Source organism: Notechis scutatus, chromosome 5 (assembly GCF_049901735.1).
Source record: "Notechis scutatus isolate UNSWTSFEM ecotype Mainland chromosome 5, rNotScu1.2, whole genome shotgun sequence".
NCBI lineage: Eukaryota > Metazoa > Chordata > Lepidosauria > Squamata > Elapidae > Notechis > Notechis scutatus.
The window spans coordinates 63,859,217-63,885,411 of NC_142013.1; the positions used below are offsets into that span (position 1 = coordinate 63,859,217).

Below are 26,195 nucleotides of genomic sequence, written 5' to 3' on the forward strand. Positions count from 1 at the left end.
ATTGGGGGCAAATACCATGTGGATCCTGAATATATTAGTTTTATTTTATTCTTGTTTTTTATTATTATTATACATCGGTCTTGAGAAAGTAAAAGAAGATAATTCGTAAAATAAAATAGGTGGTAAGCTGGAAATGAAAATAATAGGGGATAAAGAGTGGAAAATATGTTTGAGGATGAAATGTTTTTGTTACTGGATTAATGAATGGAAAATACGAAGCAAAAATTTATTTAAAGATCAATGGAATAGACAATGATTTGATATGATTCTAGATAAGAAAGCTGGAAATGTAACTATGACTATGTATGTATATTGTAACCTGGAATCAAATTGCTCACTTGAAGAGATGTGTAAAAAATAAATAAATAATCTTGTTAAAAAAAAAACCATTGCCATTCGCAGGGATGCCACGTTCTCCCTTCTACCAGCCCTCACTCATTCTCACCAATAGTTTTGATTGCTAACAGCCCCTTTTCCAAAGCAAAATCTCCTCTGGATGGGACTCAGTTCCCCAAAAAAGATGAACAAAATTCCATCTGCAAGGGGCTGACCATTGCTAGAAGATGGTGGCTGGGGAATTACTTAGTTTGAGTGATTCTTTCTCTAGAATAGAATAGAATAGAATAGAATAGAATAGAATAGAATAGAATAGAATAGAATAGAATAGAATAGAATAGAATAGAATAGAATACTTTATTGGCCAAGTGTGATTGGACACACAAGGAATTTGTCTTGGTGTAAATACTCTCAGTATACATAAAGAAAGGGTATATAGGCTAGCATTTATCAACTTTGGCAAGTTTAAGATGCTATGGATCTCAACTCTAAGAAATCCCCAGGGGATTTGTGAGATATTGAGATGGCTCCATTGTTACTGATACCTACTGTTTTCTCTTATCCTTGTGCTTTGTAAAGCTTATCATAGTATTTATATTTATATATTGTTTTTAATCCTCTTGTGTGTTGCTCAGAGGCCCTTGTTTGTGACAGGAGCAATTCATATACATTTGACAAATAAATAATGAGTCCTATTTTTTCCGTTTACTTCACTTCCATTTCTTTCCTGGTCCTCCACTGTCTTTCTCCTAAACTAGAGACAGCAATCTGACATTCTCTGTAAAAATCTACAGATATTCCTCGAGTTAGGACCATTTGTTTAGCAACTGAATAGTCCCAGGTATGTGGGAGGTGTACATGTTTCCAGGTTCTGGAGTAGACATAAACCTGCTCTTTTTCCTCTCTAAGGAGGCCCAACTCTTGAGCTGAATCCCTGTTTGTTTTATTCTTTTTTAATGGTCTATTTTAAGGAACCTGCAGCTGCTGTTGTAATAAAGTTAGGCAAGTGGCAAGAAAGTTTGTGCTCATTTTCCCTTTGGGGAATGGGGTCTTATTAAATAAATAGATGCCTTGGGTTGAGCAATACAGCTTAGGAAGGACAAAGGCAAAATGTATTGCTAAATTGGCCATGCCCACCCAGTCACATGACCACCTAGCCATGCCCACCTAGCCAATCCAGCCCCCCCAACTGAGAGACCGTGAATTGGCCCCCTGTTTAAAAAGTTTGAGGATACCTGTAGCAATCTGGTTTAAAACGCTAGGAAAAATAATTCATATTAACCTTGTCAGGGAAAATGGATTTTAAAAAACCACAATTATCCATTTACTGAAAGGCAAAGTATGTTTTTTTTTGTAGGTGTATATGTCTAGGGGCAGTTTTATTTTATCTAATGTTGGCATGATTGCTTTTTGTTGTTGTTCTGGAAAAGACTATTCACACAGGAATTTCATCATGACTTAAAGCATCAGGTTCCTAAAACTAGTATATTTACTATCTGAAGTTTACTGATTGCTATGTTCTCTACTATAATTCAAGGTGTTGCCTAATAATACAGTTATTGTGTATAAATCACATAATAATGTTAAAAGTTTTTGATGTTGTGGCACTGATTTACTAGCCGTCTAGGGCCACATGCAACCTGTGGGCTATGAATTGGACAAATTCTGTTTTAAGCAATACACAGTGTATCAGTAATCATAAGAGTTTGAAGGTGTCATTTAGGTTGTCAGTCCAATCCTTTGCACAATACAGGTATTCAGATTAAAATATTTGGGCTAAGGGCTTCCTAGCCTTTGCTTGAACAGATGCAAAGAAGAGGTGCCTTTCTCTGGACAGTTGGTTCAGTGGTGGGTTTCAAACATTTTTCCTACTGGTTCAGTATGAGTGCGCACCTTGCATGCGTACGTGCCAAACGCGCACTTTGTGCACATGCAGCATTTGCAACTCACCTTCTGCTGCAAGCTTCTATGTAAAACAGCTGACATGCAGCAATCAGCTGTACCGCGCGAAGGAGTTGAGGTTGAAAAGCAGAAAATAAAGGTTAGTATAGAGTTGGGGCGGGTGGGAGGGCCCAGCAGCTGATCATCAGAGCGAACCAGTTCGCTCACAGATGATCCTTGGAGCTACCTGTTTGGCCAAACTGGGCTGAACTGGTAGAATATCACCACTGAATTGGTTCCATTATCCAATTATTCTTACAGTTAGGACTGTATTTCCCTAATATTTTATTAAAATGAACCTTACTCTAACTTAACCGTTATCCATGTCTTTTACTCTGGAACTAGAGAGAGCACCTAATTTGTTTTCTGTGATGTATCCTGAAAGGTGTTTGTAGACAGTTACCACTTTCCCCCTCAACTGACTTTTTAAAAAGCTAAACAAGGCATAGCTAGCATTGCCTTCTTCCCTTCACGGAGATTAGTTTCTACATCTTTGATCACCTTTGTTCTCTGTCAGACTCTGATTTCTTGAATCCTTTATGTAATATTCAGAACCTGACATAGTGGTTGAGGTGAGGTCAGACCAAATCTAATTAGAGTGAAACAAATACTGCAAATATTGGAAATTATATTTTTGGGAATAAATTCTAAAATTCCATTTTCCATTTTAGCAGCAGTATTAGCTTGTTTATGCTGAGTAGCAAACCATACTACTATTCCATAATTATTCCAAAATAGTTTTCACAATATTATTACAAATCCTAGATATCGTCCACCCTCTACCTGTGGACTTTTCACTTGTGTTTATTAAATATTATTCTGCTACTTTCAACTACTTAATTTTTTAATATCTCAGATTTGTTTTGAATTTTATTTCTACTTTCTAAGATATTAACTATCCCATTTAAACCTGAAAATTGTAAATTGTAAAATCAAGCAAGCATTCCCTCCACCGCTCCCTCAAAGTCCTTAATGAAAATACTTAGGACTAAGCATAGTTTCTTAATCATGATTCCTATTGTAGAAAGACTTCATTATGCAGGTGAAACTCAAAAAATTAGAATATCGTGCAAAAGTTCATTTATTTCAGTAATGCAACTTAAAAGGTGAAACTAATATATGGGATAGACTCATTACATGCAAAACAAGATAGTTCAAGCCGTGATTTGTCATAATTGTGATGATTATGGCTTACAGCTCATGAAAACCCCAAATCCACAATCTCAGAAAATTAGAATATTACATGCAATCAATAAAACAACGATTGTACATAGAATAATATCGGACCTCTGAAAAGTATAAGCATGCATATGTACTCAGTACTTGGTTTGGGCCCCTTTTGCAGCAATTACTGCCTCATTGCGGCATGGCATGGAAGCTATCAGCCTGTGGCACTGCTGAAGTGTTATGGAAGACCAGGATGCTCCAATAACGGCCTTCAGCTCTTCTGCATTGTTCGGTCTCATATCTCTCATCTTTCTCTTGGCAATGCCCCATAGATTCTCTATGGGGTTCAGGTCAGGTGAGTTTGCTGGCCAATCAAGCACAGTAATCCCACGGTCATTGAACCAGGTTTTTGTGCTTTTGGCAGTGTGGGCAGGTGCCAGGTCCTGCTGGAAAATGAAGTCGGCATCCCCATAAAGCTCGTCTGCGGAAGGAAGCATGAAGTGCTCCAAAATCTCTTGGTAGACAGCTGCGTTGACCCTGGACTTAATGAAGCACAGTGGACCAATACCAGCAGATGACATGGCTCCCCAAATCAACACAGACTGTGGAAACTTCACACTGAAGTTCAAGCATCTTGCAGTGTGTGCCTCTCCATTCTTCCTCCAGACTCTGGGTCCTTTGGTTTCCAAATGAGATGCAAAAGTTGCTCTCATCAGAAAAGAGGACATTGGACCACTGAGCAACAGACCAATTCTGTTTTTCTTTAGCCCAAGTAAGATGCTTCTGACATTGTTCGTTGTTCAGGAGCGGCTTGACAAGAGGAATACAACATTTGACGCCCATGTCCAGGATCCGTCTGTGTGTGGTGGCTCTTGATGCACTGACTCCAGCCTCAGTCCACTCCTTGTGAAAGTCCCCAACACTTTTGAATGGCCTTTTCCTGACCATCTTCTCCAGGCTGCGGTCATCCCTGCTGCTTGTGCACCTTTTTCTTCCACACTTTTCCCTTCCACAGAACTTTCTATTAATGTGCTTTGATACAGCACTTTGGGAACATCCAACTTCTTTTGCAATTACCTTTTGAGGCTTTCCTTCCTTATGGAGGGTGTCAGTGATGGTTTTCTGCACAACTGCCAGGTCAGCGGTCTTTCCCATTATTGTGATTCCTACATCTCAATTATGCCACATCACGGCTTGAACTATCTTGCTTTGCATGTAATGAGTCTATCTCATATATTAGGTTCACCTTTTAAGTTGCATTACTGAAATAAATGAACTTTTGCACGATATTCTAATTTTTCGAGTTTCACCTGTATATTTCAACAATTCTTGGGAATTGTCCTAATTTCTTTTCAGTACTCTTTTTGTGCCTGTCTTTCGGTGATCCACATTTCTTGGGGAGAGTTGTTTCACTTTCCTCTCTTGAACCATTTTGCTGTAGCATACTTAAAAGCAATTCATTGCCTCTGTATCCAGCTTTATTGTCAGTTAATTGCCCATTGCAGTTTTCTAGTCAGCTTCTACAGGTCTTGCTTTATAATTAACTACAAAATCAATCTTTATGTTTAAAGCAATCAGAAGCCCCCATCTTGGATATGCAACTGCAGATTTGTCATAGATAACTTTTGAAAGTTTGGGGGTAGGGGACAAATTCAGTTATTCAAGCAATTAAGACATTGCCTGTGAATTGGAGTATGGATTTATCTTTGGGCCCTTGCAAAGGTGCATCAGCAGGAAGGTACTATGATACTATTTCATTTTAAATTCATCATCTAAATTCCCTTACTAGATATAATTATTTTCCATTGTTTGTTTCTAAATATGCATGATGAACTGAAAAAGCAAGCTACTTTGGATTGCCTTTTTATGAAATGGAATAAACATATACACTTTTTTTTTCTTTTCTCCTAAAAGATGTGTACAGATTAGTTGTAGTTCAAAGATTTGCAAGCTGACTTCTCTGATCTCATAAAGCTCTTTTCCTTCACATTTATAGGAAGGCAATGTTTAGTACTTAATGGTATTTATTTTCATTCTGTCTAAAGCAGGGGTGTCAAACTCAAGGCCTGCAGCCCACATCCAGCCTGCAGGGTGTTTAGAACTGGGCCATGGGACCAGCCTGGAAATATCAAAGGACCAGCCTGCGGTCCCTCTGCCAGCCAAAACGGGCCACGGGGGGCACATGCCCCTCCCCCTGCAGCCTGTTTTCTGCCAGCAGAGTCCTGCAGGAGGCTATCGAAGCCAAAAACAGGCTGCGGAGGGCCACGTGCAGCACTCCATGCTCCGTTTTGGCCAGCAGGGTGCTGCAGGAGGTGTCCGTCCCATCTCCACATCCTCCACTGACCCACAGAGAAGAACTACAATGCTGATCCAGCCCTCGAAGAAATCCAGCTTGACACCGCTGGTCTAAAGGGTCTCTTCATTGGAGTAGTTGACACAAATTAGAAAATAATTACTATAGCTTGTGATGTTAGATCAAGAGAACAAAGTCTCTGCATAATATGGACTGAAAAAAAATGTCTCGGAACTGGGCAAAGGATAACTTGTATAAAATATTTCATAGGAAACAGAACTGGCATAACAATCTGAAAACTTTAGAAACCTTAGCACACCTCTTTTGCCAAAGACAATTTTGTCTATTTCCTCTACGAATTTCTTGCCCTAGCTTGAAAAACAACACAGATTGCAAATAAATCCTGTTCTTAGAGTCAGCAAAGCTCTGATTTCAGAGCATTTTTTCCTTTCTAAGAAACTAGTGTTTATTAATCAATTATTAATCAGTGTTTTCTGCCTTGTAGGCCTGCTTCATCCCCTCAGCTTTCACATGATGATACGCATTCACGCATTGAGCATTACGCTAGCAGGTATGAGATCAGGTGGCTTGTTAGGGAAATTTTCCTTGAAACATTTTTTTTAAGTAAATCATCATCGCAATCATCATTGCTCAGATGTTAAGAAATGAAGTTAGGCACATTTCAAATTCCTAAGATGTATGGTATACGTGTTTACTGATCCCTATGCATGTTTACTAATTTCTGCTAATCAGCTTGCTAACTAATCTGCATGTAGAATTACTGCATGATATTTAGAATGTATGTTAAGTAATTGAAAATAGGAAATGAAGAACACATGGTTTTATTTACAAGTAATCTGCTTTTGTTCAAAACATACTATGCAGGTTTTTTTCTGGAAATATACTTTGGTATATACTACTGAACAACCATGTAGTAGAACAAAATAATAATTTACACCTAGTATCTAATACTCAATACATAGGTCATAATTTATAACTTTAATTCAGCTTTTGATAAACAGGATATTGAACTGCTATTTAAAAAAATATAAAACAAGGCTACATTCATTTATTTTTACAAAACTAGTATCATAAATATTACAAGATAAGTGGCTAACTTGTATCACTATTTTTGTATGCTCATAAGAAATTAAGGAGGGATAGATACAACAAAAATACTTTGTTTTATTGCCAAGAAAAGAGCTGATTTTTTTACATTTCATGTGCATTGAGCAGAAGACAATTTATTATTGACTGAAATCCTACACAATAATGAGAGTTTGTCTGTCTGTAGTGAATATTCCAGGATCTCATAATTATATTTTTGTTCTTAGTTTTAATTAGGAGAAGATACAGTGAGTTTTAAGGTGTTATCCTTTCTTCATAGGCTAGCAGAAATGGAGAACACCAATGGAACATATATGAATGATAGCATTTCTCCTAATGAGAGCATGTGAGTATGCCTCTGAGAAATTATAGGAAATTTAACTTATATGCATGCTTTCAGATTTCTGTAGTAAGTTGTTAAGCATAAAGATTATCCACAGTATGTATCTAGAAAGTTACATAGAATTCTACTCCAGGTTACTAGATGCCAGACTCTATTGAAGGTAATATTTGAAATTTGACATCACCTTCTTATGTAAAAATGCATTAAAGGAGAAACAAAAATGTTATTTTTGTAACTATTTTGAATATATATTTTTGTTTCCCTTTTAAAGTTCAACAGATGTCATAGATAAAAAACATAGTCTTTGATCAAATGTAGAAATTCTGATGATTTTCATGAAGCCACAAATAAGACTGGAATAGCTGCTGATTAAGATCAAAGCTGTTCCAAAGCTCAGTAGAGGACTAAACAAAATTCTAAGTATTGATCAATCTTTAATGTATTTATTTGTTCAAAAGTCAGATATGTATATTTGTGTTTTTATTCCTAATGAAGCAACCTTCGCTATATGATTATTAAAACTTTTAATCATATCAAGATAGTATTATCCATTTTACTGAGACTGTAGAGTTTCTATCAGTTACCACATATTACCATTTTTATGGTAATTATGTAATAGTTATTTTTGTATAGAATGAAGAGAGAGAAAGAGATTTTAATAGATTAAATAAGTGTTTTTGGCTGAACTCTTATTGCTTCCTAATTTTTTAACAAAGGATCAGGAACAGTGTTTATATTAGCGCTAAGTTCTTCTACAAAGTGAAAAAATTTCCTAAAGAATTTCATTTTTGAATCTGTTTTAATTTTCATTTCATTAAAATGAACTGATTTGAGGAAAGTATCATTTGTTAAATATCTATTTTTAAACATTATACAATGTAAGGAGATAAACTTTAACTTAAGGTAAATAGTATTTAGCTGAACATTAATTTATGACTTTTATAATTTAACTTTAATGGAATAATCTAGTTATTTGTTCATTCATTCATTCATTTATTACTACAAAGAGAAAGAATGTGGGGAGGCCCTCCAGATATTGTCTGCCTTGCTTCTAAGAGAAAATTTATATTGACTGGTTTCTGGATCTTATTACCAGCTTAATTCAAATTTGATCTAAATCTAGAGCAGGCGTGTCAAACTCAAAGCCCACGGCTGGATTCAGCTCTTGGGGTGGTTAAATCTGGCCCGCAGGGTCAGCCTGGAAATAGCAAAGGTCCAGCCTGTGTTGCCTCTGGCAACCAAAATGAAGCACCAGGGCCGTATGGGGCCCCCTGACTCTGTTTCCAGTCTGGAGGGCCTCCTGCAGCACTCTGCCAGCCAAAATGGGGTGCGAGGGAGCTGCATGCAGCCCCCCCCCCCATGCCTTGTTCTGGCCAGCAGAGTGCTGCAGGATGCTATCCAGGCCAAAAATGGAGCACAGGAGGGGGCACATGCCCCCCACACCCCATTTTGGCCAGCGGGGTGCTGCAGGAGGCATCTGTCCCATCTCCCCCCCAGCTGGCCTGTGGAGAAGTACAATGCTGATCCGGCCCTTGAAGAAATCCAGTTTGACACCCCTGATCTAGAGGTATTTGCAAATACAGTATAGATAATCTTCAGGAAACAATGGTAATTGGGACTGAGAGGTCTTCTACAAGCAGTGCGGTAATGAAGTATAATAACAAATGTGGTTTAGCAACAGCAATTCCAGCAGAGCAGATTGTCATTGTTAAACAAGTACCGTGCAGATCATTAAGCAAGGACCTCATTGCAATCACAATTTCCAAATTCCTGCTGGCTGAGTTCCCTGACAGGGAACATTGGAAATTGTGATAACATGACAGTGATTGTAGGTATGATGGCTGCATATGCAATGGTTGCATATGTTGTTTTCCTTCTTAGAAAACAAGCTGGTGTGACATTAATTTGTATCTGGACATAGCAATAAGCCTGTTGATCTTAAACATGAGTCGCCAAGACACACGTATGCACGTGCGCGCACACACCATTTGTGTGTTTGTGTGTGTGTACACACACACACACACACACACACACACATAGTTAAGAAAGAAAGAAAAGAAAGACAAGGAAAAATAAGAATATATATATAAATGCATTTATATTTTAACTTCTCTTCTTCTTTTCCTTAAAGAGATGATGAGCATTTGCTAATCCAGCACTACTGCCAAAGTTTAAACCAGGAATCACCACTCAGTCAACCTCAAAGTCCTGCTCAGATTTTAATTTCTTTAGAAAGTGAAGAAAGAAGTGAGCTGAAGAGAATCTTTGCAGACTTGGAGGAAGAAAATAGGTAAGCTTCCATTCATTGACATACTAAATAACTTTCAAACCAGAAAGCAATACAGTAGAAAAGAAGTTAGCTTATATGTAATTTACCAATTTAACAGATGTATTTCTTTTCTACATATGAATGTGATTTATCTTGTTAAATGTCTGGATGATGTAATTCCATTATACTTAACCAACAATACAAATTTTAAAATCTTGTAATAAAATTTAAATTTTGGGCTGCCATAAAGAACTTGAAAATTGTTTGCTAATTTTTTATGTATGCATTGTTTTCTTTAATTATGTATAAGTAAATATATTTAATAGTTATGGGTGGTCTCAACTTACAACCACAATTAGAACCAGAATCTCAGTCATTGAGAGAAGCAGTCTTTAAGTGGGACATCATGTGACTGCTTTGCTCAATTACTGCAATACTGACAATCTTAATTGTTAAGCAGATGGAGTCCCAAGTAAAGACTCCATAGGGAGGTGGGGAACACCTGGCATAGATCGCACATAAGTTCAGCAGGTGCAGTAGTGCAGTGCAAAGCTTGAGTTGGCCCAGCTCAACTCTGAAGTGTGGCACTCATCAGCAGCAATACTGGGGCTGGGTTGAGGTCTTAAGTCAGCCGCCACCATTCCAAGGTCTCAACTTCTGCCCTAGCATTATTGCTGCCACTGAGAAATGCTGCCCAAATCCCCACGCTTGTCTTCCTCTTGATCTAGATCACCCTACACAGCAACACTGAGCTATAATATCAGGGCTAAGGTGAAAGTCAGTTCATCAGTCTCAGCCAGCTGCCATACCTCCATACCTCAACTTGAGCCCTAGTGCCACCATTGCCACTGAGAAATGCCCCCTCATACTATCTTCCAAGGTGTGCTAGCCTTGGGTAGCTATCTTTCATCATTGAGAGAATTGGCTGCATTCTCACAGAGCTTCCAAAGTCTTGTTCTCCAAATCACATAAAGTTTATGGAACAGTGCAAGGAGGATTCAGAAAAGAAGGCATTGCATGATTACAAGCTGTTTTGGATAGGTCAAGTGGGCTTCTCGGCAGCCAGAGAAAACTGCCTGAAGTTGAATGGCATGCAGCAAATCTTGGGGAGTGCTTGGGGCAATTGCAGCATATCTCAAGGTTCACACACAATGAGGTAGGGATATAGAGGGCACAAAAAATTGACTTGAATGACAATGAGGGGATCCACTACTAAGGCAATAGACAAGCACAGTTTCAGCCCTTTCCAAAAAAACTAACTTGAGAAAAGTCTCACACAGGCTGCTCCTTAATTCACATGAGCAAAAAAGTGAAAGAAGAGGGAAGCACATTCAGACTTAGATTCTGCTGTTCCAATAAAAGTAGTTTAAAACCTATATGGCACCTTTATATGCCTGATGGGCAATATATGCAGAGGCCTCAGTGTAAAATTTGCTATCTAAAAGACCATAACAATAGATGAGCTATTACATTCAATTTCTTAATTTTCTTATTCCAAGTATGTTTATTACTATTGATTGCAAACAGATAACAAGCAACAAGTTTTGTCTCCCGATACAAAATATTAAGACCATCCTATGTCAATTGTTCAATTCATTTCTTTCTTTAAATCACTTAGGAGTATATATAAAGGATATTTCATAGGAGCCATTTTTCAATTTATAGAAGCATGTCTGTCTCTATTGAAGAAATCCATACAAATCTGATTAACTGTGCCTTGTAACATTTGCACTGAAAATATGAATAATATAGCAGTGAAATAAAATGATTTTTAATAACCTGGTTCAGAAACTCCATTATAATAACAGTTTTCATGGACTGAAGCCTTTAATTTAGTACAAATTAAACCTTTAAAACAAGAGTCTTCAAACTTGGCAAGTTTAAGACTTCTGGACTTCAACTCCCAGAATTCCTGATCTAACGTGACTGGAGGAGGAATTCTAGGAGTTGAAGTCCACAAGTCTTAAAGCTGTCAAGTTTGAAGACCCCTGCTTTAAAAGGTTACTTTCAGCTATAGAATGGAAAAGCATGCATATTCATAAATGTATTTATTTTTATTCTTTCATTAGAAACCTGCAGGCAGAATATGACCGGTTGAAGCAGCAACATGATCACAAAGGACTATCTCCACTGCCATCCCCGCCTGAGATGATGCCCAATTCACCACAGAGTCCAAGAGATGCTGAACTCATTGCAGAAGCCAAGTTGCTTCGTCAACACAAAGGTCGCCTAGAAGCCAGGATGCAGATCCTAGAGGATCACAACAAACAGCTAGAATCACAGCTACATAGACTAAGACAGCTATTGGAACAGGCAAGACACCTGCTTTTCTCTTTTATTTGATAATGTGCTTTTAAATTTAATTTGCTTGTACTTATTGTATCACAGAATAAAAATGTAGTACTCTAGGATTGTATAAAATATAAATATGCAAACTGAAATCCTCTGTAATATTGAAAACCTTCCTAAATTGGTGAGATTTACTTCTCAGTACATTTGTGTGATGGGTGTGCTAGTCATCATACTGCTAGCTTTAAAATTAACCATTATAATTTCTGGTATTTCAGCCTCAAGATGCAAAGGTGAATGGTACAACCCAGTCTTCTCCTACCTCAGTACAGAGGTCGGAAAATAATCAGCCAATGCTTCTCCGTGTTGTTGGTAGTCAGACTACAGAATCTATGGGTAAGTTAAAATTGAAGCATTTTTAAAAATAATTGTATTAAAATAATTTTATTAATATTCTCATTCATGATAACTTCATACACAGAAACATGATAGTTGTTTCTTGATTTAAATTTTCACTTGTTTCCTGTGCTGGGGCTCTTTTCTATATGGACTGATTTATTTGTAGAGTCAGTTGCTGGAGGAGAGGCAAGCTGACAGTGTTATTAGTTAATGTCTACACACACAATCTGCTAAACATTATAGAAAATAGTATGGAAGCTCATTTTGTTTTATTTTGTTGTGTTATCGTGTGAAATTTTATATACAGCATGCGTGTGTGATACTATAAGTCAGAAGTGAACAACCACAAGCCTATATTCCCCAGAGTTTCATTTATAGTTCTTTTAATGTTTTGTGATGGGATGGGTTAGAAGGGGGTGATTTAACATCTGTAGATTTAAAACAAATGCAAAATGCAAGAAGAGTTCTAATAAATTTCATTTCTCTATGTTCCATCAGTTACTGCCCAAGCAAAAAGCCTGAAAAAAGTTTCCAATCTCTAACTGATTTTTTTTTAAATTCATAATAGTGCCCAAAGAGAACCAAGCAAATACTTTTTGGCAAAACTATCACCACCTAATTTTTTTCTAGCTATTTTTAGTATGTAGCAATTTGTGCTTATTGTATTTCTCAAAGCTGTTCTATGGAATCAACTCAACTACCTTGTCTTCTGGATGAATGTAAATATTCACAGAAGTGGATCTGTCAGGCTACAGAACTTTTCCCATTCAATCAACAAGAATGAACTTCTGAAAACGTATCAAAAGGAATCCTTTATTGAGATGAAACAATTCATGTAGGGGTCAAAAGCAGTGCCTAAGGTCTCTCAGGCATGTAGAGATAGATAAGAGAGTTTAAAACCCCTCCCCTTATCCTGATGTATATTTAGTAAAACAAAGAGCCAACTTTTTAATTCCCCCCACCCCCTTTTTAGAAGATCTTTTACAGAGTTTCCCAGGGCATACCTAATTCCCTCCACCCCCTTTTTAGAACGATCTTTTTCAGAGTTTCCCAGGGCACATCTCACTGTGGAATTTTTATGGTCTCTTCATCTCCTGGCTGTCTCTCTCAGAGGTGATAGGTTCTGGACATCTGGGTTTCATCTCTCCATTGTATCATGTGTAGGTTATACAAATTCGTTATAAGATTAAATATATTCAGGTTACATCAATAAGGATATCTTTATCAGTGTCCCCCCCCCCCCCCCCCGCTTTTTTTCTTCCACTGAAGAAATGACAGATACATGGATCTGACATCCTGCCCTCCTTAAAAAACAGATAGGTCTACCTGGAAAAAACAAAATCATGCGTTACATTTGTGGTTTTGGGAGATTAGCCCCTGGTAGGATTTCGATAGCACAGTCTGTGGCGTGATGGGGTGGGGGTTGATCACAAGCTTCCTTGCTAAATACTTGGGCCAGATCCTGGTACTCATTGGGGATGTTAATGGGTTCAGCCGACTATCCAGTCATGGCTGACTCTCTGTTCTCTGTTCCTTTCTTTATCCTTTCCTCTGAGCTATTTGCAAATACTACGTCTCTCTGAAATTGTACGGTTCCTCTCCTCCAATTTATTTTTGGATTCCATTTCCGCAGCCATGTGACACCTAGGACTAGCGGCTCTTCCATTCCTGGGGCTACAATGAATGTGAGCATCTCACTATGGTTCCCTAGTCTTATTTTCTGTGGTCAACCTAGCTGGCTCCCCCCCGCCATAGTTCCATCTAATTGGCAGAAAGCGATGGGATTTTCCATTTCTTTCAGTTGGATCCCCAATTTCTCTGCAAGGGAGGGATTTATTAGGCATTGGGTGCATCCCGAATCCAGCAATGCTGCAACTTCCTCCCCTTTCCCTCGGCTGGAGATAAACAGTCTTAGGGGTAGAGTGATTGGTTCAGTTGGGTTGCTTACCAGTGGGTCATCTTCGGATCGCTTTCGGACTGGCTCAGGTCCCCTCAGAGCGTTGGGGGTTCTTCCTCTGGGTTGCAGGGTGATCGGAATCCCACAGCTACTCAGCCTCTCAGACCAGTCTCCTTTCCACGAGGGCTGGATGTTCCAGGTTTCCCCCCTGATGGGTGGTCTGGCTTTCTGGCAAGGCTTTTTGAACGGCATTCTGCTGCGTGGTGTCCCTCCTTTCCACACTTAAAGCAACCAGACGTTCTTGGAGTAATGGTGGTTTGGGGTTTGAAAACTTCCCGTTTCCCCTGGGGTGGGGATCTTTTTCAAAACTTGCCACTGCAGTACCGGTTACGAATCATGTCTATCTCTGCCTCCTCTGCCATCATGTACCATTCATGCAGGAGGTTTGGGGCCCCACGGGCCAGGCAGGCAGCATATAGGTCATCATTTAGTCCATCTTTGAACCAACAGACTAGGATATCCTCCGGCCAGTCAATTCGGCCAGCCAGGTGACGAAATTCCTCGGTATATTCAGCTACCAGGCGACGGCTTTGCTTTACGACTCTGATGCGGTCTCGGGCTTTTCTATTGGCGAGAGGGTCTTCAAAGCAGTGGCATATGGCCATCATGAAGCGGTCGAGTTTCCTTAATTCTGGGGTGTTGACATTGTGGAGCGTCACCATCCATATGGCTGCTGCCCCTTCAAGCGCCAGGGTGATGACTCATACTTGGGATCCCTGGGTTGGGAAATTCTGCCCGTATTCTTGCATGTAGGTGAGGACTTGTGCCACGAAAAATCCCAGTTTCTGGGGGTCCCCATCGAATTTTACTCCCAGGGGTGGAACCTTCCTCTGCAGTTGTATGTCTCTGGGTTGGCCAGGGTTTATCCCCTGTACTGGGGCGTTTAGGGGTCGGGTACCTGGTATGGCTGCTGGTTCTTCAGCTTGTCCCGCTGCCTGATCATTCCCCGGGGTGGCGGCTTGGGTTCTCTCATTTTCTGGTTCTCTCGCTCTCCTGCGTTGGCATCCTGGTGCATCCCTCACCTCGAGGTTCTCCAGGGCTTCCCTCATGAGGTGATTTATGTACCATCTCAGTCGGTCGTCAGCTGGTGGCTCCTTGTTCCCTTTCTGATCCGATAGGGCCTCTAGCTCCAATTTCCACCCAGGTTTACAATTACCCCAGGTGAGGGTTACTCTCCTAGTTCTTCTGTCCCAGCTGTCTCTCTTTCCTATGCCTATAGACTACTGGGGCTTTGTGGAGGTCTCATAGGCAGCCTCGCTATCTTCAATGGGGTGCACCGAGTCAGTATCTGGTTGGGTAACTGTCGACATTACTCCCCAGCATTCGGCTTCCCCTTGGTCCTTGCTGTACTCAGACATTTTCCTTTTTTTTTGCAGGGTCCTCTTGGTAGAGTGAAGGTTTTTTTTTTTAAAAAAAAAATTTCCTCTCGGGGCTTACCTCTGTTGCAGACGCTGCTTTATGTCAGGCTACAGAACTTTTCCCATTCAATCAACAAGAATGAACTTCTGAAAACGTATCAAAAGGAATCCTTTATTTTTTTTATTTTTATTTATTTTATTTTTATTTATTTTATTTTGAGATGAGACAATTCATGTAGGGGTCAAAAGCAGCATCTAAGATCTCTCAGGCATGCAGAGATAGATAAGGGAGTTTAAACCCCCCCCCCCTTATCCTGATATGTATTTAGTAAAACAAAGAGCCAACATATTAATTCCCCCCACCCACCCCCTTTTTAGAACGATCTTTTTCAGAGATTCCCAGGACACATCTCACTGTGGAATTTTTATGGTCTCTTCATCTCCTGTCTGTCTCTCTCAGAGGGGACAAGTTCCGGCCATCTGGGTTTCATCTCTCCATTGTATCATGTGTAGGTTATACAAATTCGATATGTATTAAATATATTCAGGTTACATAAAGAAGGATATCTTTATCAGCCCCCCCCGCTTCTTTCTTCTTCCATTGAAGAAATGACAGATACACTGATCTGACAGGATCATTATTCACTACTGGAATCTCTCAACAGTGTCTTACAAATTTTGCTGCTCCCCTGGCAAAGAAAACAATTGCTATGCCAGAAACATAGTTTACCATAAAAACTTAATTGAAGTGTAGAGCTTCTGTATACTGAAGCACCTAACAAAAATAAGGTTGTTTGCAATGTGTGATAGTTATTAAAGTTCTGAGTGCCAAAATTAAAATAATGGTTGCACAGATGCTCTCTGTGAGAATTTGCTTTCACTTGTATTACATTTAATTGAGTATGGAAATGAATTAGAAGCTACTAATAACATAATAACCCAAAGGTAGCTTCACATACAATGCAGCCAGAAAGTTATGTATAGTCATAGCAACACAATTCTGTAAATGGTTGGCACTTGTATGCTACTCATCTCCCAAACATTCTATCACTCAAAGTTCAATGCTAAACTCTGTTGCTATCTGAACTCTGCATTTTGGACCAATAATGTCAATCCTAAGTTATCTCAGTGTTCCATTAGCAGTTAGGGTTTCAATACAATCATCAGCTTTGCTATCTGGAATTCTTTGAAGAATTCATAGATTGTATGGAATTTCAGAAGACCTTAGAAGCAAACCGTCTTAAGAGAGTCCCTGCCCCAGTGGACTGATTAGCAAGTCCAGTCTTATTTTTCTCTAGTAAACAACAGGACTAAAACAGAAATTTCTATTTACCATTTTTCTGTTTTTGCTCAAATACCACATTAAGTGTGGGACTTGCTGCTGCAATATTGTGATTCATTACATTTACTTCAGTCATACAATCATAAATCTGCTTTTGATCTTATTAAGTAAATAGAGGAACTAAGGATACCTATCTGCAGATCTCAAGAGTAGATTTGAAAGTTCACATAGATTATTGAACAGTGGAAGAAATGTACTAAGAAAATGCACTGTTTGATCCAACATTAGATGCAAACAATTGAATTCAAGGCTCAACTTGAGAAGGGTCCCAGTGAGGGAGGTAAGATTGTAGTAGACCAGAATAACTACTACTTCAACCTAGTGCCATCCTAATGATTACTACAGATTTCCACAGAATTCCTATGAATAACATCATGTAAGAATATGACTATTGATTCACTTGTTCATTATCTGCTAATGTCTACAAAAATACTATCATTGACCATCTCCATTAGTTAGCATTTTGGTGCATTATGCTACAATAATTCTATTGCTACTTTATTGTTAGAGATATTTCACAAGATATGCATCATGCTGTAACATATAAAGCCTTATACATGTGGTAATATAAAATCCACACCCCTCTCTTCTGAGATCTTAAGAACATAATAGATTAAATATATCATTCTTAAATCCATTTCTCTATTATTAAAAATATTACAATTATATTAGACACTATTTTGTATCCCAAAAACTTACATAAAGCTGCTAGGAGTAGTACTCCAACGTTTTCATGCTACTTATCTGTAACACATTAATTGGAGTGGCTTTTTAAACCAATTATTGCACAAGCTGTTAGATAGATGAATGCTGTGGTAGAATAGATGAAGGCAGTATATTTCTATTTTTCTTTTTATTAGGTGAGGATGATCTACTAAGTCCTCCCCGGGCCACAAGCACAGGGTTAGAAGAGGTCATGGAACAGCTTAACAGTTCCTTCCCAAGTATAAGAGGTAAGCATCATTATTCAGCAGGGCATGATACAAATATATTACAGACAGTGGATCTTTCTTTCAAATTGATATTAGATTCAGAAATGCATAAGTAAAAGATGAAAGTCTAAAAGAGAAGACCACAACTTTACCTCCATAAATATTATGATTAGCTGGAAATCATTATAAAATGTGTAGTCTTTGTGTTCTTTTAATCTTTTACATTTAATAAATTTATGCATTGGTACAATAATAATAAATAATACATGCATTACATAGTGCAAAAGTTAAAATATATTACTTATATATTGGGTAGAAAGGAAGTTGCTCTTTGAAAAATGAGAAAATTCCCACCACTCTATAGTTAGCTGGAGCTAGTAGTTTCAATAAATAACAATTGCTCCATTTCAGGTTTTTCTGTCACATCAATATGACTGCTCTGTCCATGAATAAAATTGTTACTATATAGTAATCATATACAAACTTATACATACATATAATATACAATTTCTGTCTGCATACTCTTTATTGTGCAATGAGGAGCATATTCATAGCAACTGCTACTCCTTTTCCCAGCTTTATGACAACTCATCGTTCTCAAAGCAAAAGATTTGATATTTGAAAATAAAAAATACTAAATATCAGTGTAGTGGTTTATGAACATTTTTAAGCTGATAGGTTATTTTATATTTTAAGACAGTTTGTTTAGCTTATGGGCCTTTGTGTATATTCGATATGGATCTTCCTCATAAATATGAATTTGAAAGTATGTTTTTATTGTTACAAGTTATATGTACAATTTATATTATGGTAAACTGGGATGAATTCACCATATATTGGCCCTAATCCAAAATAATTTTGAAATAAATGACACTATTTAACCAAACATATATTGCCCAATAATTACAATAGTTATCTTCAGTTAAATTTGGAGTTCAGTATTCCCTTATGCCTTTTTAATGAACTAGGTACTTGCGTTCTCAGGAAAAAAATATTTGGATTAATTAAACATCTTATGATCTTTATAAAAACTTAACAATTTATACATTTACATTCTATATGTTATTTTTTCCAAAATGATTTAAAATAACTTATGTAACTTTGTCCTTATATTTTTCACTGTCTCTTTTTAGTACAAAATATAATATAATATTTATTTGTGATTTTAAAAAGGTAATTAGGGGTAAAATTGATAGAAAGCCAACATTTTCATCACAAATCAGATTAGAACCTATGTACAAATGTTAAGCCAAATATTCATTTTCCATTGCTTGGATTTGTTGTTTTGTTGAATAAAAGGTTATGGATATAAATTTCAGAGATGAGAATATTTAATTGAATGTTGAACAATAAATTTTTTAGTAGAAATGTATAACAATATTTTTGTTAGCACTTTGAACTGATTTTCTGTAATCTACAGTATCTCTCATTGTTCTCTTTCTTCACACAGTAAATATATTGTGTACCATGGTTTAATACTTTTTATTATTGTAAGTAATTAAATATTTTAGCATAAAAGTTGACTTTTAAATCCAAACATATTTGGCAAAATAGAAAATACAATGTATTTTTCAAAGTTGTACAGGATCCATTAATGATATTGGAATTACATTGTCTTTTCCCAAATTAATGTCCTTTTTCAAAAGACTGATCTGAAGATGTGTATATCTGTTTCTTTATTTCAAAGGCTGACAGTAAAAGAAATGTGTGTATGGGAGGCTTACTTAAAAACAAAATTGTGTGGATTTAAATACTTTGCAGCCTTTTTTTAAAAAAAACTGTTGTTTCAAATCTATGTTAATTTATATATTTTATGTGTGTGTGTGTTTTCATTTTCTTTTTGATATATCTAATATGAAGGAAGAAATGGCTCTGGAAAGCCAGTGAATGAGGTTAGTGAATTTGAAATGCCCACTGCAAGTGCTTCTCACTGCTTCATTCTCCTTTTGCCGGCGGGGGGGGTGTCTGGCGCTGTGGCACAGCATGTGTGTTTTTCAGTACTTATTACAGGTATACTGTAATATGTAATACCTCTCAACTGTCAATGGATATAAAACTACTACCGTGTTTCTCATATAATAAGGCCGGGTCTTTTTTTTTTTGAGCCCTGAAAAATGGCTAGGCCATCTTTTCAGGGGTGAATTAATTTCTCCCCTCCGTGCACCCTCTCCTAGAGTGCCCCGCGGGCAGCCACGCCTCGCTGTTCTCTCACCAGCGCTGGTGGGAATTGTGGAAGCTACAGAGGCAGCTCCCCCGCCCGAGAAGCGGCTGAAATGCTGCTGGTGGAGGAATGCAAAGGGAAAGCAACAGTGGCGGAGGAAGCAGCAGCGACAGGCACCGAAGATCTCATGATTTAAAGTGCCCTGTCAAGGCCGACATCCACGCCGCCACCCACCCACTGACCTGGCCTGCAACCAGCACCATACCTGGGGCTGCAGCAAAGGCACTTGGCGGGGCTTAAATTTAGTGGGAGGGACTTAATTTCATTTTATGCCTAGAAAACATGCTATTGGGGGGGGCCGTATTGTTGGAGAAACACAGTAGAAACAGAAGAAATGCATATTTTTCATAGGCTTCCTCCAAAAATGGGCAGAGGAATATAAAAATTAAACTGTTCCTATAAAATTGTTCAAATAAATTTTTCATAGTTAATCCTAACTTGATTTGCATTTTGAGACTCTAGCAGGTTTCTGTCTTATATAACTATTTGGAACATATATGTTCGAAATAATTAAATAGAATTATTTAGTTACGTTCTTTTCAAAGCAAGAGTTGAGAGGTATAAACAGCAAAGTCTTTCAGATTGCAAGTTTAATGTTTGTGCCAGCTAAATTGACACTAACACCACAGATTCAACTGTGTCATTTTAAAGTATGTGTGAAAACTCAGCTTATTTAGCTGTTACAAAATTGAATTTTAATCTGGTGAGAATGAAGGTTTATTATTACAGTCGAGGACTAGTTCATAACAAAAAGATGTAAATGGAAGCAGATTTTGCATTTTGTTGAATAGCCCAGTATAAATCTTGCTCCCCCCCCAAATCTAAATATTTCATAGTTACTGTATGGAAAAATCATAGGAATTTCAACAATTTTATGTAAGCTCATAGCATTCTTGTTACTAAAATAGTTGATAGTTTACTGAAGGCATCTGCATATTTCCCACCAAATTAGATATTTAAAATGTGTAGTTTAATAAAGGAAAAGTTAAAAAATGTCAATGTGTCATAATACAACATAATGGAGAATTGCAATAGCCTTGTATCTAAATTTAACCAGTACTTATTACAGGTATACTGTAATATGTAATACCTCTCAACTGTCAATGGATATAAAACTACTACCGTGTTTCTCATATAATAATAACTGTCAGTGGATATATAAGAATATGTCTCCTATTTAAGAATGGAGTATGAGGCAGAAATGGAGTTGTAGGTAAAAAACAGTAAGTTTTGAAAAAATGATTAATATATTTTAAGAAGAGCATATATCTATATTATATTAATGGAAAAATTCCAGGGAATACAATTAAAAATAGTATCACAAAGTTAAAATGTAATTAAGTATAAATTAAAGAATATTTAAATAAATTATAATTTGTCTACATTTACAAAACATTTAATAATTCTTTATAATAGAAAACACCACAGTACTATATACAATATAATGTTGCAATGAAAATGGAAACTAACAGTTTCTTGATTTATTTTTTAAAAAGCGATTGAAAAATATTTTTGTATCATTCAAATTGCAGGTGCTTTAAAAGTCACATTAACATTCATTTGATTTATATACCACCTTTCATTCAGGATAGCCTGGCAGCATGACTTTTCTTTAAAGACAAAGAAAGTCCAGTTGCCTCTTGGTAAAGCATCTTTGGGACAACCATGACCTGGATGACTTGTGAATCTTCATAGGCATTTAGAACTGTATTTTTTTTGCAAACTTAGCTTAAACCCTGTAAGGGGGGGGTGGTGCTTTTTAAATGAAAATTTAGGTGCTCCTGGGCTGTGCAAAGTCTGAAAGACTTGTAACATTATTGAAGTATGTACAACTTTATTGGTCATCCATAAGTAGTGTGGTAATTTTGTTACACTGCTGTTCCAATTGAGTTGCTTCTATTTTTTTTTCAGATTGCACAATTTATGTGTTAGTTAGCGATAAAGGTTGAAAATGTAATTAAACTTTTTGCTCCCTTTTCAAATCCTTTGGAGCCTGCTCTAATTAAAAATAGGTACAGTTTCTTTTCATTGTGAGAGAAGTGACATATAAGTTTAGGGCAAAGCTTCAAATAATGCATGAAATGTATGCATAGACAGTTAAGATACTTCTTCAAACATTTTAAACACATCTGTCAATCATTTCCATTCAAGTGTGATGATCAAAATATTTCTTCCTGTTTTTTACAGCTTAGTATTGTAAAAGGTAAAAATGTAATAGTCACAATTACTACTACTATTACTATTACTAGTAATAATAATAATCAGCAAGATAAACCATCTACTATACATGGATGACTTAAAAATGTATGCGAAAAGCCCCACTGGACTTAAATTAATACTCAACACAGTTCAGCTGTTCAGCAGTGACATCAAAATGAACTTTGGACTTGAAAAATGTGCTAAATCCATGCTGCAAGGAAAAATACAAAAAATAGTAGGGATAGAACTGGGAAATGGAAACATAGTGAAAGCATTAGCAAAGGATGATGGTTGCAAATACCTAGGCATATTGGAAGCAGATAACATCTTGAATGGAAAAATCAAAGAGTCAGTGCAAAAGGAGATCCACAAAATATTAAAATCAAAGCTGAATGCTGGAAACATAATTAAAGCCATGGGCTTTAATTAGTGATACGCTACTCAGCTGGAATCATCAATTGGACTGTGGCTGAACTAGAAAACCTGGACCAGAAAATGCACAAACTTTTAAATATGTACCACGCTTTACATCCATGAAGTGACATCGACAGGCTGTACCTGCCAAGAAAAATAAGGGGCAGAGGGCTATTGCAAATCCATCAAACTGTAGAAGAAGAAAAATGAAGTTTGAATGATTACGTGAACCAAAGTACAGAAAAATTGCTGCAGGCTGTAAAAATGGAGAACATTATAAAAACAACAGAAACAAAGGCAGAATATAAGGAAAAACAGCTGGATGACAGATTAAATAGATGGAAAACCAAAGCTTTGCATGGACAGCACTTGAAAAACATTGAAGGAAAATGTGATAACAACTTGACATGGTCATGGCTTAAGATGAGAACCATCAAGAAAGAAACGGAAGGCTTAATACTTGCTGCTCAAGAACAAGCACTACAAACTAATGCCATGAAATCGAAGATACAAAAATGCACTGAATCCAAACTGCTGACAAAGTTGAAACTGTTTCACATTTAATAAGTAAATGCAGCAAAATTGTACAAACTGATTACAAAGCTAGACATGACCGAGTTGCTAAATTAATCCACTAGTCATTATGTAAAAAATACGACCTGCCTATCATGGAAAAATGAAGTGGATAAAGTGAAGGTGAAGATCTTGTGGGACTTTCAAATACAGGTGGATCATCATTTGGAACACAACAGGCCAGATATCACAGTTGTCAAAAACCGAAATGTACAATTTATTGATATCACGGTATAAGGAAACGCCAGAGTCGAAGACAAAGAACTGGAAAAAAATCACGAAATATCACGACCTGGCCATCAAAACTACGTGATTATGGATGAAACAGGTAACAGTGATACCCAGTTTCCTCCACAGCCAACGGAGCCACACTCCCACTACCTGTCAGCTGTTCGGCTTCCTCCTTGGATTCAGACTCCGACAGGGGCATGACACAAACATTTAATTTACATTATTGGTTGTGTGGTTATGTGTGCATGTGTATGTTGCATAATTGTTTTGTTTTCCATCTCTTCTAATTGTCAGCCCCAGATCCATCTTGATTCAGATTTAGGGCTGCCACAGTGGTGGGATGGACAAGTTGTGGGAATGGGAGAGTAGAGAAAAAGGAGGATAGCCACAACAACAGTCTTTCACCTTATATCAAGGATGAGTTGCTGGAGTTTGGTGGGGAATGACTGGACTTGGTGGTAGTTCAGAATTGAAGTGGATTGGAGAGTGTGACTTTCGAGTCATAAAATGGGGCAGCATGTGAGTTTTAGTGTGGGAAGGGGAAAATGTGGGCATTCAGAATCAGGTTTTCCCCAGATGTGCCAACATGACTAATAAATTCTTACTTTGATGGACTTTGAATTGACTTTGAATCGGGATGGAGAGTTTAGTTGGAACATTGACATTAACCTGAATTGCATAAAGAAAATTCAAGCAGCTTTTCACAGTGTCACTGTCTGGGGTCCTGAGCCCTGAACCACATCCCAAATTCACCAGGGGCATAAAAGACTCAGAGAAGATGAAGCAGGGACTGGAGACCTTTGAAGGAGCTGCTGGATCAGTTTTGGAGGAGCCTTGTGAGACTCTCTGCTATCCATCAGCTGCAGAGGTGGCTGAAGCTGAGGTCGCACAGGAGGAATTCCGGAGGAGTGCCAGACCCAAGGAACTGACAGCTTGGCAGACGGCACCAGCTGAACCAGTTGTGCAGCCAGGGCTGGAGCCCACGATGGTGGTACCTGCACTTTTGGGAGCATTGAGGCAACCTGGAACAGGGGCTGCCTACAAGTGGAGACCCCCAAGGTCCCTGGAGGCCGGTGAATTCCAAGAGTGGAGGCTACAACTGTTGCACAGCCAGTCACTTGCTGGACTACCCGAGAAGTTCGAACTACTGAGCATGGGTCCCACAGTCCAAACCTCCCCACACGTGATTCAGCCTGGATGGGTACTGCTCCAGCCTACGTTCCACTTTCTGGGACTAGGAGGCACAGCAGTCCAGAGCGAAGGGTCTGCTTCATTCCATTTGGCGCTGGCTGGCCCAAGACCCAGCTTCCTGCTCCATTGGAGCAGCAGTCCAGTCAGCCGCCACAGCAGGACAACCCCTTGGCCTCTTGGACTACTCAAGCCCTGGAATCAGGGGCTGAGTGGGACCCTTACCAAGGCCTGCCACTAGCGCCTTCCGAAATGCCACCCACATTCCAAGTTCCACCCAAGTGGGCTTTCTATCCAGGATACTGGTGGATCCAATACCAGTGGATGCCACCTCCTGTTCCACCACCGATTCCTCCAGCAGCAGCAGCAGCTCCCCAGAAGATTCCCCGCTGCACTTCCTGACCACTTTTGACAGCACCCCAAGTAAACTAACCTATTTTCTAAACCAGATCTGGGCACACATTGACAAATAATCACAGTACCAGTCAGACCAGGACATAATTTTGGTCATCACAGATGATATGAGGGAGGGGGAAGCAGCCAACAGGATTGCTCAGTTCCATGATGAAGGAGCGCTGAACTAGAAGATATGGACATGTTAGTGTGGGCCCTAAGAGCTCAATTCAAGGACATGGGTAACCAGGAGGAAGCTGAAGCAGAAATCAAGGAGCTAAAGCAGTGTGGCCAACCCCCCAAAAGAACTTTTTTGCGGGAGTTTAGAAGAGTAGTGGAAGATTGAGGGGTTGGCCCAAGAGGCTTTTCATCCATAACTTTAAGAAAGCTTGCACCATCAGAGGCATACCGACCAGATCCAGGATTGGTAACGGATAGCAATGATGATGGACTTAGAAATTCACCCCCACTGGAGGGTGATGTAAGAAAAGCCCCCTAAGTGCCAATTGGGCCGACAACCAACCAGGAAACTGCTAGCTGAGATGAAACCCACAGCCAGTCCTACAGTCAAGTGCTTCAGATGTGGCCAACAGGCTTCAGAATGCCTTGCTCCTGCTCCCATTCCCCAGGCAAGGACACCAATGGCATCTAAGTTGAAGAGAACTCCCCAGAAACTGCCTGACAAGGTGAGATTCGCTCAGCAGGCCGTAAAGGTTCCCCCACTCCTGCCCAAGGAGGGGGAACCTCCTGTCACAGAAGAGGTTGACTCCAGCAGGACTGGCAATGATGAAGCGATGGTAAGTGGAGCCATCTGCCTTTTTGCCTTAAAGACTCGCATTAGGGTGCCCCGTACTGGAACCAATGGGGAACTGGAAGCTATAATAGACACCAGTTGCATCTGGTGCTTAATCAGCTACCAGACGGTGCATAAGCTAGAATAAAGACCTTAGCTCTGAAATGCCCCATCCACTTCGAGCAAGTAGATGATTCACTTATTGTGGGGGACCCAGCAACTTTAGTCACAGAACAAGTAAAGCTGGAGATAGGGTAACATTGGGAATGATATGATTTGTGGTCACCCTCAAAATGACCAAAGCCCCCAACCTTGGCTTGGCCTGACAAGTGAGTTCCCACCATTACCTGGGAAGATGATTACTGGAATATGAGGATAGGCATAGGGCCTGTGCCCCCTCACCTACCCTCCAAGAGCCAGCCACCTTTAAGACCCAGGGATGGCAGCCAG

General features: G+C 38.7%; 1 protein-coding gene across 5 annotated transcripts in view; it reads left to right on the forward strand.

The window, feature by feature from the left end:
• The window catches only part of DMD (dystrophin), a 1,185,061-nt gene that overhangs the window by 1,141,030 nt on the left and 17,836 nt on the right, over positions 1-26,195 (forward strand). Inside the window, exons 71-77 of one of the 5 annotated variants that reach the window (XM_087966867.1) lie at positions 6,243-6,308; positions 7,125-7,190; positions 9,319-9,477; positions 11,526-11,769; positions 12,024-12,141; positions 17,662-17,754; positions 19,594-19,625. In XM_087966867.1, coding sequence (XP_087822993.1) covers positions 6,243-6,308; positions 7,125-7,190; positions 9,319-9,477; positions 11,526-11,769; positions 12,024-12,141; positions 17,662-17,754; positions 19,594-19,625 — 778 coding nt within the window. The remainder of the gene's footprint in view (positions 1-6,242; positions 6,309-7,124; positions 7,191-9,318; positions 9,478-11,525; positions 11,770-12,023; positions 12,142-17,661; positions 17,755-19,593; positions 19,626-26,195) is intronic. The other 4 variants (XM_087966866.1, XM_087966870.1, XM_087966869.1 and 1 more) reach the window with 4 other exon arrangements.